The sequence below is a fragment of the Danio rerio genome, chromosome 3, assembly GCF_049306965.1.
Source record: "Danio rerio strain Tuebingen ecotype United States chromosome 3, GRCz12tu, whole genome shotgun sequence".
Lineage (NCBI taxonomy): Eukaryota > Metazoa > Chordata > Actinopteri > Cypriniformes > Danionidae > Danio > Danio rerio.
Window position 1 is genome coordinate 44,094,604 of NC_133178.1, and position 17,050 is coordinate 44,111,653.

The 17,050-nt window shown below is 35.4% G+C and overlaps 1 protein-coding gene across 1 annotated transcript in view; it reads left to right on the top strand.

Annotated features, from left to right (window-relative positions):
- The first annotated feature begins 421 nt into the window (after positions 1-421).
- hs3st2 (heparan sulfate (glucosamine) 3-O-sulfotransferase 2) overlaps positions 422-17,050 on the top strand; it is a 53,425-nt gene continuing 36,796 nt past the window's right edge. Inside the window, 1 exon segment of the mRNA NM_001080608.1 lies at positions 422-951. Within this exon segment, the coding sequence (NP_001074077.1) occupies positions 422-951 (530 nt within the window).

Consider the following 17,050-nt stretch of genomic DNA (forward strand, 5'->3'; position numbering starts at 1 on the left):
AATGTGCCTTTTAGACATGGAATATGAGGTTTCCAAAACGGATTATATTTAGTAGGATGTTGTTTCACACCACCAGGTCAGACGAAGGGATATTTTAACACTATATCAGCACAGAATCAAGTCCGTCCGTGAAGTCTGTCCCTGAGGTGATTTTTTTACGCACAAAAGTGGCGCGAATCTGAAACTAAAGGGCAGTGGAATTACATTCGTTTTCGCTCATTTGGAAACTTTACCTTGTTATCGATACCTGTTCTTCTTTGACTTTCTGTCTTGTGTCTGGTCGGAAATATTAACTATCTTTTTCCCCCCCAAATGAGATGTAAGTTGGCGCCGTTGGAGTTGATGGGGAGCAAGAGAAAGCCAGCAAAGCTCACAGAGAAACTTACGGAGAAAAACATGCCGTCTTTTCACCCATGGAGACATGGCATATAGGTTCCTGTCAAGCCGAGTCGTGCCATCCTCAAACAGATTAAGCAGGAGGTTTATTTTTATATTCACTATCTCTTTGTCTTTCATGTATCTATGCTACAGCATCCTCTTCTGCTCCGGTACAATCATGCCTAACCAGAGATTGGAGGAGCAGCGCTGCGTCCATCTGAAGAACGTTGGGAGTAAAAAACTTTTACAAAAGTCACATTATTGCACTATATCAGCAAAGGCGAGAGTTATCTCGGATGAGACGAGGGCTGTGGGTCTCCTAAACCTTACAGGCAACCAAAGCAAACATACAGCCTTCCAGAAAACAGAGCTGGCAGATCACAAGCAGAGTAATAATAGTAATTCGCCAAAATATGGGAATAAGAAGTTGCCCAATGCACTTATAGTTGGGGTTAAGAAAGGAGGCACCAGGGCGGTTCTGGAGTTCATCCGGATTCATCCAGATGTTCGAGCTCTTGGGACTGAACCACATTTCTTTGATAGAAACTATGACAAAGGACTGGACTGGTACAGGTAAGGTTAATTTTTTAATGTCTGCTTTTGGAATATATTTTGAATTCATAATTAAAGGATAACCAACATTAAAGTTACTATTGTTTACACAAACACACACAAATCTTAAAAAAAAAAGTGCTGTTTGTTGAAAATGTGTAGCAGGTATCACCGTCATGCAGATGTTCACAATTGCAAGATTGATATTGTTAAAAGTAATATTGTGTATCTTGTATTTCAGACAATAAATAAATAAATAAATAAGGCAGTTGCCCATTTATAAATAAGTCAAAGCATCAAGCTTTGTATGTCATCAAGAAGTGCACAGACTATAAGTCGGACTGGAATTTATAACATGATTCTTCTCCGATGCACTTAGGGTTTTACATGACATCACTAGCCAAGGAAACCTAAACATGAAAAAGATGTATAAATAAACAGGCTATATTGCACAAAAAAAAAAAAAAAAAAAAAAAACTATTTGATGTCATTTGCAAGGGGGGAAGACAATTAAATATAATTTGCCATCATTTATTCATTTGTTTTTTAGCCCATTCTTTATAAAACATTTACTCCAAACCACTGAAGTAATCTGATCTAAAACAATGTAAACAGTCAAAAGAGATAATTCAAAAAGTCAAATTATTTTAGTTTTGCTTTACATAGCATTCCTGAATTGCAGACAAATGAAAAACATTATTCTGATATTGCAAATAAAAGAAACATTCATTCATTTTCTTTTTGGCTAAGCCCCTTTTATTAATCAGGGGTCGCCACAACCGAATGAACCGCCAATTTATGTTTTACGCAGCGGATGCCCTTCCAGCTGCAACCCAACCCTGGGAAAGAAACAATATATTCTAAATATGTCAAAGGATTTGTTTCTCTAACTTTACTGGATGTATTAGTTATGCATTAAAGTATTTTATTTCATTTTTTTTTTCTATAAAGGTTTGATCATTTTTCTTCCAAAAACCACAAATATAGTATTTGAGGTTACTTGCTTGTCTAACAATGAATATAAAATGCAAAACCTTAATTTTAAGTTCAGAATAAATGTTTTCAGCAGTTTACAGAACAAAATGGAAATGGTATTTTACTCAATTATATAGCAACACAACTATTAAATAACTATTAAAAATGTAATAAAACTATTAAATAAAATTCCTACTAACTATACTAAATAAAATTAGACAACACTAATGCATATTAAATAATATTAGTACAAAATATTAAATTAACCAATATGAATAAAATAGTGGATCAACTATATATAGCTACACAACTATTAAATAAAATTAGTCAATTTCATCAATGGCGAGTAAATATTATTACTACTAAATATTATGAATAAAACAGTTCCACAAGACCCTCAAACTAAAGGAAAAATTTTAGAAAAATCCCTTGCAGAAATTGCGGAGAACTTAAAAGTTGCTAAAATATCCCAAATGTAATATCAGCAGGGTGCAAAAATGATGAAAAGTGCCTTTTTTCAGTGGCAGCAAGACAAGAGCTGAAAACCCGAACTGCTGACAAGGAGATGTTAGCAGTAAGTCATACTGCGAGAGCAGGAATGATAGCGTTTTTGGCCAGAGACCCGGAGCGGAGTGACACAGAGTGATTGCAGTGTTCGGTTTCAAGGGGGAAAATATGCAGATAAAGGCCAATGGATCTCTTTCAAGAGTAAACCTTCCATAAAGCCTGCCAGGGAAAGGCATGGATCATATTGATCAGTGGGCAGATTAAAATCAACTCCTTCCTTCCTTCTTCCCTTTCTGCTGATGGGCTGCCATTCAAATACCCATCGGGGAGCCGTTGGACTAGCTGTGCAAGGAGTCTGTGTCGATTCAGTGTAGGGCTGTGGTGTAGGGGTCTCTGGGAGACAATATCATTCCTCCCACTTCCAGCACGGCGTCTGCCTGCAGCTCAGCTTCAGTAATTACACACACACATCACATCCCGGCCCAGACAGGACAGAGAGCGAAAGACAGGACTCCCCATGGGCCGTGTCCAAATGTAAGGGGGGGAAAATCCATAGTAGGCAACAGAACATACCTGTGCGAGAGCAGCCTTTCAGCCATTAGCAGGTGTTGCGGCTTGTTCTGTCTGCCCATCTGGAAACCGCAATAAAACACACTTCTCCTGTGTTTGTGTTAGTTTAGGGGCAGCTCCACTCACCCACAGCCAACTGTGCTTAAATCAATTGAAGCGGATGTGTTTGTGAGATGTGCCGATCGATGCCAGTCCCTTGTATTTGGACATGGGAAGAAAAAGATGCGAGAGAAAAAAAAGATGTAAGCAGTAAGAAAAAAAATGAGGCGGGATGAAGGGGAGATAAAAGAATAGCAGAAATGTTGCGTGGTTCTGTGAACAAATAAATGCCTACAAACAAGCTATTATTAGAGCAGATATGCTCTTTTGTTAAGTACGGCAAGATAAGTCTGTTATACAGTAGTTCTTGTGATTTATTTAAAGAGCTATTGATGCCAGAGGAGTTTGTGTATGACAATGCTGGTAATTAAGGTATATTGAAAAAGTAGATTTGAAATGGACTAGCTAACACTTTGACTAGCTGCTTATTAGCATGCATATTATCATTAGGAATGCAACGATTATACATTTTGGTTGTGTGATTATCATCTGAGGAAAATCACGGTTTCACGGTCATCACGATTATTATGCAATTTCAAAACACTTCTAGCTTAAAAACTCCTTATATTTTTAAGTTTTATTCATTTATTCACAGTCGCTAAATGATAAAGCACAAAATAATAGTAATTAAAAAAAAAACAATAGTTCATTTCTCTTTGGACTTTGGAATAAATTTACTGAAAATAAATAACAGAACAATGAAAAAATAAATAAATATGATAATAAAAAATGGGGTTGTCTAATGTTAATCTAAGCATAATATTAGCTTGTATTTCCCAGACCCTCTAGTTTTTCACAATTTCTTTTTGTGATTTTTTTTGCGGTAATTTTGTGACGGTAAATCCCAGAAATTTGCTGCAAAATTTTTCGATAAAAAAAAAAAAAAAAAATCTATATAAATGTAAAACATTATATGTATTTACCATATTAGGTAGCCTGTGTTAGGTGTGCAATCTAAAACAATGACAATGGCACAAATCATAAAAATAAAGCTTCTTTATTTTGGTCTCTTGTCAAGACAAGATCTAAAACAGTTGGGATTAATCCAAAGAAAGGTTGTATTACTCTTATTTTTATCCTTGATTTTACTTTCTCTCAAATTTTACTACCCGGAGCATCTTACATCATGTCATACATGCCACATGCATTAGTGCTTGCCTTACCGTATTACACCTAAAACACGAATTGTAGTACAACGTGTCAATGGCAGGAAAGCATTTTCTCTCGTTAACTGCAGGGAAAGAGTTAAACAAATTTTTAACTCATTTAATTTATGGATTTGACGCACATCATAAAACCAGCCATACATGTAAAGCACAAATAATGTTCTTCAATTCAGTCACATCTAGCAGCCATCACCCTTGAACCAATCTCATCTCCACCTGTCTGTTCCATTGCTGTTTACAACTATCTTTTGCAGTCTGATGCACGTCAAATGCTCAAAATGCCCAATATGCGCTGCAATATGTCTATATCTCATCTTAGCTATGACCTCACATGTAAATCACTCACGCTTCATCTGCTTTTGCTTACTGAACAGGCTGCAAAACAATTCTGCCCCTTTCATGCAATGTAATGATTGTGAGGGCGTAGGTAACGTCATTTTTCGAGAGACACTCAAATACATCACATGCATTATATGTTTATAAGTAGGCCCACCCGGAATCTGCGCATGCAGAATTCCACAGACATTCAGCCCATCATTAATTCTGTTTATTTACTTGAGTAAATGTGTTTAAATCTATATTTAAACTTAACAAAAATCTACATTATCGATGCTGTAAAAGGTCCTTATAAAACTGAAAAATTGAAAAACATTCACATCGATCTTTCAACCAGAAGATTTCAGTGGCTGAACAACACTTCAGTGCCTATAACCCATTCATAACAGCCCAATCTACATCAGCTCTGCGTGACAAAAATAATCAGAACATTATCTGTCTAAGAGAAATACTTCAGATATGGTGTCGTCCTTCCTCCAGCGTGCAAAAGTAACTCCAATGTTGATTCAGGATTTAAAAAAAAAAAAGTTTCGATTCAGCAGGTTTTAACAGTTCTCTCTCGCTCTCTATCACTCTCGTGAACGCGCAGCACAGCAAAGCTGCGTACAAACAGGTGCGCAGTAGCTAAAATTTGCATTTGCTGACAGACAGTTTAAGCTTGGTATCAGAATTATGGGAATTATCGGCCCGACATTTGGACAAACATTTTTAGTCTTATGCCTTACCCAGAACATAAAAATGCATTTATATAATTTACTTTAATCAGTACTAATTGCAATGTGAAAAGACTTTCAACCAGCACAACAAAAAAAAAAATGTTTCTGAAGACAATCACCTACTGCACCTTTAATACCTTATTTTGCATGACGATATTTAGACTTGGGATGATAACCAGTTTTATGGTTTAGTGTGGTTCAGAAAAGTCAATTTTAAAATCTCAAAATTTTGAGTTATACCATTTCAAGGTATATGCATGTAGTTGTTGTTTTGTTTTCAAAGAGTATTTAATTTCATTTATTTAGGGCAAAAAAACTAATAATAAATAAATATATATATATATATATATATATATATATATATATATATATATATATATATATATATATATATATATATATATATATATATATATACACATCTTACCAACTATAGACCTCAACAGTGCAGTGGTTTACTTTATATCCAAAGAAAAGTAAGATATCCAAGGATGCCTTTCTAAGTTGACCAGATATTTCAAAAGAACACATTTTAGAGCAGTAATCACAATGTTGTAAAACCAAGATATTTTTATGCAAGGTTATCATACCATCAGAATTTTACGCCCCATGCCTAACCACATTGCAGATCTCATAACTGAACCTCATATCTAAACATAATTGCTATGACAACTGCTTTCCTATGGATATGTGGGAATTAGGAACTAATTTATTGAAAATGGTGAATATGTTACCAGATAATATACAGTATAAATGCTGTAGACAATAAATGACACTCCGGAAGTGTACATATTGCTAAGTGGCATTCATTCATTCATTTTCCTTTGGCATAGTCTCTGATAATCAGAGGTCCCCACAATGGAATGAACCGCCAACTATTCCAGCATATGTTTACTCAGCGGATGCCCTCTCAGCCGGAACTTAGTATTGGGAACACCCATACACCGTCACATTCACTCACACACTCATATACTATGGACAATTTAGTTTATCCTATTCACTTATAGCGCATGTCTATAGACTGTGGAGGGAATCAGAGTACCCTGAGGAAACCCACACAAACACGGGGAGAACATGCAAACTCCACACAAAAATGCCAGTTGACTCAGTTAGGACTCGAACCAGCAACATTCTTCCTGTGAGGTGACAGTGTAAACTACTAAGCCTTCATGCCGTCCTTGCTAAGTTGCATTGTTGAAAGTACATGTAATGCTACTTGATAGGGTTGAGAAGTTTTAGCACAAGACAAAATTATTTTTTAGTGCTATAACTGATAGTAAAAATGAAGGAATGTTTGCATATACTCACTGTTTGAAATGAGGCTTCTATACAGTGGTCAGTAAAAGGGGAATTAATCATCGTATTATCTTCAAATTGCCCAATAAAATTTGACCTATTTTTTATCAAACATAAGAACACAAGAAACGTCACAACTGGTGTAAAAAAAGTAGTGGGCACTAAATCATTGTGACAGAATCATAAAATTATTAAATCATAAAATCATTGAATCATAATGACAGAGCTAATCATTCTACAATAATGTTTGTGTGAACTTGTGTAGCTTCTTAATGCACTCTTATATATATTTTCACATAAAATAACTTAGCAAACTCACCTTATAACTTCAGTACAATATGTTAAATAAGTCATTCTGTTAAATGATTCCATAGTCATGATTATTATTCAAACTTATTCAATAAAAGTAGTTACATCTTGTTTATTCTGCTATCACTATGGGGATTTGCTGGGTAGCACCATGGGTATTTGGACAGGTTTGTGGGTTTGTGTAAGAACTCCCTGTGGCCTTCAGAGGATATTTTACAACATCAAACGATGCTTTCCTGACAAGATGTGCATGACTAATGCAGCTTTAATTAATTGCGTTTGCAACTTCAATTTGATATATCACCCAGCCCTAAATAAAAGATTGATCTTGGAATTTAAGAATCAATATCTATACTTCAATAAATACTGTATAAAATTATGAAATTTATTATTCAGCCTGTTAAGTGGTTAAAACAATGCCGTTTGGTACACATTAGGTGTGAGAATACTATGATTCCTTTCAATTGAGTGCTATTCGATTCTTGGGGTCACAAATCAATTTAAAATTAATTCTCAATTTTGAATGCTTTAAATCCAAAATGAATACAGTGAGAGAACAGAGGCCAAACCATGAGCATCCCACATGCTTCGGTATGTATTTGCATTATTATTTATTTTTACTTGCACTGATGGTTCATGAAGATCCTTTAATAGCATCCATATAATTTATTAAAACCATTTATAAATGGTATATTGAACAAAAAGTGTTTTTTCTATGGCTTTACAGAAGACGAAATAACAAACAAACAATCATTTGTTTATTTATTTATTTATTTATTTATTTATTTATTTATTTATTTATTTATTTAAATGTTGTTAATAAAACCACACTTCACTCATGGCATACTGTAGGTATTTTTTGGGTTAGTATTAATTGACAGTTTCCATATGGTGATTTGATACGTAATTCTTTGGAACTTGCCAAATTCGCTAAACATAATTGTGTTGTTATTATCATATTACTTAACATTTAGAAGATTAAAATGTGAAACACTGAATATTTGTGGAATGAATAAATGTATGGTTAAACCCCTAATGCACACTCAGTAAATCATGCCTTTATAAAGCACTCATGCGATCACATATTAACGAACAAACACACCGCTTCTCTTACTCTCTCACTAAAAAACTCATCAATACTATTTGTGGATGGGTTAATTAAAATGCCACGGAGGCCAAGACACTGAAACAGTCCCCCTAATCCTCACTGAAAGCCATTTTATTTTAGCCACTGACATCTTGCAATAAGAGGACCAATAAGGGCTGCAATAAAGGGCAGAAGTAATGAGAAAGATGAATTGGCTGATTAAGTCAAAAGTTCCTTATAAAGCCCTTTAATAATGTGTTTTAGAGTCTTGTTTTTCTTTTTACCTCAATCTCAGCACTGGCAGGGTGCGTTCATTAAATTCACGTAGCGTAGTTAAGATTACCCCTGGGATTTTACCAGAAGTCATCCTAGATGGAGAAAAAACAACAACAAAGTCTTAGGTTGAAATAATAAGATCTAGCTTTATAAAAGAAGGTCGCAAGGTTTCTGGACAGTTTCATTAATTGTTGAGTTTTGTGTGCATGACCACTCCTCCGAAGAGAGATGTCATGCATATGTGGCCTCATTACTTTATTTTCCGAATGCACAAGGATATGGCCTCATTTGTTGTAGTCAAACCTGTTTTCCCATTACGAGAGGACGCTCGTGAGCCTGCTGATGTTGGTTTAATATTCCAGCAATCAAACAAATATTCTGCACCATCCGAACTTGAAAGGGCATCTGGCTTCGATTGATTTTACCATAGTTGGACGATCTTCAAGTAGATTCCCTAAGAAGTCCTCAGATTGTACGAGATGTCTTTTTAACATTTGCTGGAGCCAAGAAATTCCTCCTGGTCCTCCATTAATTGGCTCGAAGGGGGATAGGAGCAGCAAAACACAACAGTCAGAAAGGTTGACGAGGACGTAAAGTTGGGCAGAGCTTATTTAACTGGGGGAAAAGAAAAACGCACATTCCTCTTGCCCACAAGAGACTTTCTATTCCCGCGCATCACTAACGGGAATTGCTAATCCCGGCATGCTTCGGAGAGTTGTAGAACTTCCTATAGCATTAATTACTTACACAATTCATTCTTGAATGCGTCCTCAGCGGGGAACGGGAAGCCACCGAGATGGTTTGATTTGGCGATTTTAGTGTAAATTACTCATTAGACATGAGTGCCACTAGCTAGAGCTACGAGTAAATACAAGCTACTCCGAGACGGTGCGTCTACCGATGGGAGTCCATTATGGGACTGACTGGATTAAGGATGAATGTTGAATGCTCTGAGTCACTCTAGAGACAAACCGCACAACCGCTGAGGAGCTGAAGGTGAGCGTTCAGATTCACTTGAAGAGAGGCAGTCATCATATATTATCATACATTATGGCATCCAACTGGTCCTCTAGTGTGCAAATTAAACCATGTTTATGCTCAGCCTATAAGATTCATTGACTCAGAGTAGAATTTAGCACATTTTGTTGTGCCTCTCTGAAATAGGCTAGACATTTTGTCAATTTATTTTTTTTAAATCAATTAAAAGCACACTTAATGCATTTATTGTAAGTCATGTCCTTGCTTTATTGCAAGTAAATTATCTCTAGAGTTTTCATGTGCAATGAAAACACATGTGCTTGAGAGAAGCCTCTCCAATGTATTATATTTTCAGGATAACGTTACAGCATAAAGACCAAGGACACTCTTCATAAACCTGCCTCGTACAGTGAGAAGAAAAAAAAATATCTCTTGAACCTTTAACACTACAGGCTGCGTTTGGTGATAACCTAACATCACACTTTAGAACACATTCCTGACAGTGAATAACAGGTAGCAGTTTTTGTTGATGCTTTACAGTTCATATAGACAGGGGCGATGAATGGAGCTGCGGGAAGAAAAAAAAAAAAGAGAGTAAAAAAACATGCTGCAGTCTGTACCGAGTACCGAGACTTGGACGATGATTAATCTTCCAAAGGGACAATGACCCAAAAATATACCCCTAAAATGTAATAGTCACACAGAAGTGGAGAGAAAAGTTCAGCTTCTGAAGTAACCCAAATCAACGTCACTTCAATAAAAATAAAATTGTGTTCATATAGACCTTTCTTAGAACGCAAAATTACCAGTTATGCTTTGCGTGTAGCGTAAGAAGGATGCTTTGAACATCTGGTTGGCAGCTTGATGTGTATAAAGAGTTACATTTGGACAGCTTTGAAACTATAGTTTTAATCTATTTTACTTCCTTTTATTGTCTTTGAACTTATACTGCTATTGATCAGCACCACCTCCTAGACTGATTTATTTATTTTTTTCATTTGATCTAATGGGATAGAAAACAACTCATTGTTTATTTCCCTCATCTGCCGTTAAAATGGAGCCTAGGCATAGCTAAAGTGAACATTCTTTTTCTTTTTTTCCAAATATATAACCAACCCAAACAACTGTAATTAACCAAAATGTTTGTTGCACATACATACTGTCCCACTAACACGCTTATTTGAACGAGTGGCACAAGGTCAAAATAAAGTGGTATTTTGAAATTGCAGAAAAGCATATAGTGCTAATTAATTCTTAAACTGCTTCTGATTAGAATCAACATGCAAATCAGCCAGAATAGTGTCATTACAAACTTGTATTGGTAATTTTTGAAATTGCATACATACCTGTTAAGTTCCATGCCGGTAATATGGATTGCTCTAAAATGCAGTGACGTATTGCATGTGATGCATGTGTGCCTTGATGAGCCACAGACTTCGTTATAACAGCTAACAAGTTACGAACACGGATGTCATATTTCAACATGTTATCTGGTGGAAGACCCTGAATTTAAATAATGTTGTGTTTAATAGACGTCTAATAGACATCTAAACGTAGAAAGCTTGGCTAAAACAAGGTTAAACTTAGGCTGTCAGTGAAAATCGAATAGACATCCAAGAATAGCCCAAAACTAGTCGACAGATTAGACAGACTTTATTTGTGTAGTCACTTATTTCTGTTCATTTAATGACTAGTCTAGTTTTGGCTTATTCCTTGATGTCTATTAGATTTTCACCGACAGCCCAAATTTAGCCTTGTTTTTAGCCAAGACGACTATGTTTTGGCGTCTATTAGACATCTATTAGACATCTTTAAAAAACAAAAATTGCTTGCTGGGCTAGGAGAACGTTTTTCTTTCTCACTTGAACCACATCAAACAAGCATAATAGATTTAACACATGAAACATCTCAAAAACTTTCCGAAAGCCACACAAAACAGTATTGAACCCCAGTTGAGAAACGCTGACAATTATAAACGGAAGTACTAAGCATTCTACCTGAAGGCGCTGGTCACTATGGCATCCTCCATGCAGCAATGACGAAAAAGGTCTTTAGTGGTTTGAAAAAAAGTGTTTGCCTTTATGGTTCAGATCATCAACCAAATTTAAATATAGTCAAAGATAACACAAATAAAACACATCATACATTTCTTACTATTAGGAAAAAACAATCCAAAACCACATAGCCCTGTGTGAAAAAGCGTTACCCACAGTCTTTTACATTTTACTGTATAAGCTTATTCTACACATATAAGAGTGTGCTGCCATTGAAATCTATTTGGCTGAAGGCATCAAGTCTCATTTTAGAGGAACGGCTCATTATGCTTCTTTATGTTGCAAACTGATATTTTCTTATTATATTAATATACTTTTTATGTGTAGTCACGAACACACTTGCTTGAAGTGCAAGTAATTTACCGTTTTCTGCCGTTTATTTTCTGTTCCTAGTCATTTCTCCCATAGGCGTCTGAATCTGAAGTTTTAAAACAATTGCAAAAACGGTCGAACTTACGCATCACAGTATAAGGTCAGTAAAATGTCTGCATCTCGAGGTCGGTCTGTCTACCTATACGCTATCTGATGTGATTTTTCACTATGCACAATTTGATTGGATGAGAATCGCAAGACTGATTATTCTGCTTAGCCAATAAACGTACAAATAAAACATGTACAGTTTAATGACTACAGCAGGTTTAGTGCAGTAAAAGTACCAAAATTGCTGTAAAATTTACTCGGGTGAAGTGAATGTACACATTTTTTTTTAAGACTACGTAGTTAAGTACAAGTCCGGAGGAAGAAAAAAAAATACTCAATTCCAGTGATTTGAGTATTAATAATTTGCTATTTTACAACACTGTTGACATGACAACTGAACACTCTGTATAGATAAAGGTCTTTAAAGTGTGTCATTTAACTTGCTTTTTCATTTATGTTTCAATGCATTGTAACAGACTGAAGAAGGCCAGGAAGCATTTAACAGTTCAAACTTGTCTTTTAATGAACTTTTGCACGTTGCAAACTGAGTAATCCTTTAACTCTCCAAAACATCGACTCACTCTCTCCAAAAAAAAACACATGTCCTCTTTTATGGAAAACATAATAACACAACCCCCCCCCACCCTCCTCTTTCTCGAGTTTATAGACTCGCTTTCCATCCTCAGCCTCACATTACACAACATAATCACACACCCAAAATATAACACAGGAAACCTTTTCTAGCATGCTACAGTATGTTTCATCTACACAGAATCACCTTTCGCATAAAATTAAGTATGCCCATGAGACAGTGTTGATTATATGCATCTAAAAAATGACTTGTCATTCATAAACAGTCCTCTCAAACTAGGAGCATCAGCAGTTTAACAGGCGTATGCATCACCTGACCTATCTGAAGAACACAACATCTAGAGCAAGGGGGATGAATACTAATGTATTCAATTATTATCTCTTTTTTGGTATTATTTTTAGATCAGTATGTTAACTGTTCCTTTCAACAACATAGAGGACTCCAAAAAGATTTTATACTGCACATATAAGCGCCAGACAGAGATATAAATATCGTTTTTCACTTTTTTTCAGGCTCCAGTGCATAAAAAAATAACCATTTCCCATTTTAAAATCAATTCACAAGCCAATGCTTATTCACAAGCGTGCCTTCTGGGAGAAGATGGTGGTAGGAGATGGTGTGCGGTGAAGCTATTTGTTGATATTGGATGCCATTTTAGTCATGACTTCCTCGGGAATGGTTTTAGTGCACCCATAGATGGTTTCATATATGACCATTACTTCAAAAGCTGCATCAAGAAAATGAAAAATAGCGATAATAATGTGTTATATAAGGATATACAGATATACATCTGTTTTTGCTAATAAACAAAGACACATCACACTTGTTTAAAGTCATTAATGTGACAATTTCGAGAAAATAAAAATAATAGATTCTAGTAACAATGCAGTGTTAAAATTATATATTGTATCAATAATCACACTGTAAACCAACCATAAAATTTTTTTTTTAAAGTATGTACAATAACAAAGAAAATAAAAAAATGAACATTTAAAGAAAAACATGTTTTTTTTTTTTTTTATATTATTATTGTATTTACTTGTTTAGAGTATTTCCAGTGTATCGTATTTTCAGCCTGATCTCATGGGGAAATACAAGTATTTTACGTTTTGTCAGTTTAGTGGCTAATTCGTACGAATTCGTACAAGTTCAGTCATGCGAAAATGTACGATTTTAAAAAGGAGGCGTGGCACCCAACCCCATCCCTAACCCCAACCGTCATTGGGTGATGAGCAAATCGTAAAAAATTGTATGAATTAGATCGTACGAATTCATACCAATTAGCCACTAAATCAAAAAGTTACGAATTGCCGTGAGATTGCGTTGGTATTTTTGTGTGAGTTTCAGAGCAGAATAAAACTAATTAATCACTGATATGTCATGCAATTTTCTATTTTTAAATAACAAGTAAACATTATAGGGAAATATAAGAAAAAAACAATCATAGTTGTGTATGTTGTAGAGCAGGGATACATAAGTTTAGAGATCAAGAGGTACACAAAAATGGGCCACAAATTTGAATTTGCATTAAAAAAAGCTAAATTAAAATTGCATTATTAAAAGCAGTTTATCACTAAGTCGTCCTGTAAATTCTTGTTCTACATAAAAATAATAATAATAAAAATAATAATGCACAAAATAATAAAAAATAATAATGAACGTGGTAATAAAAGGGGCAGCACCCACCTTGGTTACCCTCAGTGGTTAGCACTGTTGCCCTTACAGCAAGAAAGTTGCTGGTTTCCTTGTGTAGGATTCCTCTGGGTGCACTGACTTCCCCCACAAACCAAAGACTTGTGGTATAGGTGAACTAAATTGGCCATAATGTGTGAATACGAAAGTGTATGTGTGTTTCCCAGTAGTGGGTTGCAGCTGGAAAGGCATCCACTGCGTAAAACATATGCCAGAATAATTGGCGGTTCATTCTGCTGTGGCGACCTCTGATAAATAAGGGACTTTTTTGGTAATAAAAAAACGAATGGTAATAAAAAAATTAAAAAAAACTCATTAACATCTAAAGTCATTAATGTCACAATTTATAGGAAAATTGGAATTTTAGCCACAATACAGTTATATATATGTCAAATAAACACACATTTACCTTTAAATCTAACCATAAATATTTATTTAGGATTTTTTTTATGGTAAAATTACAAATCGTAATAAAATATCTTTAAATGGCAATGTTTTGCAAATGCTGTGCACTCTGGCACAATACAACAGTTCTGTGTGCGGTGCGAAGCAGAACTTAAATTATTAATTGCTGAAAATTGAATATTGGAATTAATTTTAATGAATTCTACGGGAATGGTTTCAGTGTCAGCCATTATACAAATCAACTACAGCTCTTTAGCAGCTGCGTCAACAAAAATAAGTTGTAGACTATGCTATTTAAGGTCTCGGATTTAATGCTAATGAACAAGTACGCCTCAGAGTTGTACAACATCATTAATCTGACAATTTGCTAAGAAATTATGTTTGGAATATTCTTTATTTCTGCTTTAATGGATCGTCTATGAGTTGAAGTGCAGGTATTTGGCGTTGCGTTCGGGTGTCCTTCCAGCCATTTGCATTTCTGCCACATCCTGCGTAAGCCTGCTTCTCATTATTCCATGGTAATGTTCCCATTATATCCTGCAGCTTTGCAATGAACCCTTTAAAGCAGGAGAGAAAAATAGCTCCGAGGAGGCAAGTAAACTGAATACGAAGTTACACCGGGCTGGCAAAGCATGACACGAGCATACTACTAGCCTAGCTGGATGTCTGTTTGAATACATAACACTCTGGAAGCCACCCAATAATGAATGACAATGAATCTAAAACACTGACACAATTAACTGGAAAATTCACTAGAGAGCGGGCAGTTTTCCGGCCCCAGATTTGGGAGGCCATCTATAAAGCATTTTCTTTGTGGGTGGTTCAGATCCATTCCCTGTTGGACAATGAAAGCTTTGGCTCTTAACTTCCACAAAAAGCGAGCACAAGTCTGTCTGTGGCTCAGAAGCGAATGATAACATATTGTGTTTTGACAGTGCCATTGATACACACTGAAATTAATTAGTATAATGATGCAACATAGCCATAAAATGTATAATTTTGTAATCGCTGACATAGAGGATTTTTTTTTTTATGAAATCATCCTACACAATTATCTGTACTGTTACAATACAATACAAGTCAGATGGAGACTAAAAACAATACCACAATTTGCCATATTTTGTATATCAAATTATAAACAATACACTATGCTAGGGATTCTCAATGTTCGGACTCTGGTCTGGATCTGGACCGTGAAGGTATTCAATCCGGACCTGACTCCATTTCGCATGGCAAGACCATAAATTGTGGATAAATAAAATCGAAAGCAAAATATTTCAAGTTTTCTTGCGTGACTCTGTTGTCATGACATCCAGTCATTTTACGAGTCTTCATGTAGTCAAGTGCGTGCACCTGCTTTAACGCACTGCCGCAAAGCAATCATTTGAATGAAGATGTCAGTCTCAAGAAAAAGAAAACTTGATAAAGAATAAACAGTTCAAAGTTGAATGGACAGATAAGTATGTGCTCATTTTGCCACAAGCCAGCACAAAGCCATTCTGCTTGATTTGTAATGAGACAACTGGAGTTGTAAACAGTGAAAATGCGTAACATCACTATGAAATGAAACACGGACATTTTGAATGACAGTATCCACAAAATACAAAGAGAAGGACCGCAAAACTACAACATAGTAGGTTTTTGTTACACACCTATTTTTCACCCTTTTTTTGGAGAGAGGTCTGGATGCAGACTCTGTGCAGTTGCAATCTGAGCTGCATGCAATGATTTTTAATGTGCACACCTAACCCTACTCCTCACAGTGACGTCACTAGCTCTATTGAGTGTATTCTGTCTGACACTGCATGTCTTAGATATGCAATCTCAGTTTACATCATCATGGCTGCATCCAGATATTATTGGCCTACCTTTTGTTGTGTTTTGCACAAAAATGCACTTATATTAGAGGTTTTGCCACATTTTAATTATATTTAATGTGTTTTAAATGCAAATGCCACTTTATTTATTCATTCATTCATTTTTTTTTTTTTGTCGGCTAAGTCCCTTTATTATTCTGGGGTCGCCACAGCGGAATGAACTGCCAACTTATCCAGCAAGTTTTTACACAGCGGATGCCCTTCCAGCTGCAACCCATCTCTGGGAAACATCCACACATTATTTTTAGATTATTCAACGCAAACAGACTACTTGCAAATAGGCATTATAAAGCAAAACAAAATGAATCAATGTAAATATAACAAAAAGATGGGCCAGGATCATTACAAATAAGTGTGAATGTTCAATTCCATAAATGGAAACTACACCTCCAATGGAAGTGTGTAGTTGTGATCCACTGACAATGTGCAAATGAAAGAACATTGATGCAGCAGCTCATTCTATAATGTGAAATGCAGCATATAATCTAGAGCTAATTTGATATACATGTTGTACTGTATTAACATCAGCACAATAAGGGTTAAGACGTGTTTTTTGTAATGATAAATAATGACACAACTACCAGAAAACCTTTTAAATGTCTATGTATAAATAACTTAATTTTCAATTAAATTTGGCATTTAATTTTACTTTACTCAAGTTTTTTTTTTTTTTTTGCAAGCTTGTCATGTAATTCTGAGAAAAAAGTCAGACTTGCAAAGACAACGTTTTTCTTAGTTTTCTCTTGTAATCTGATTTTTTTTTTC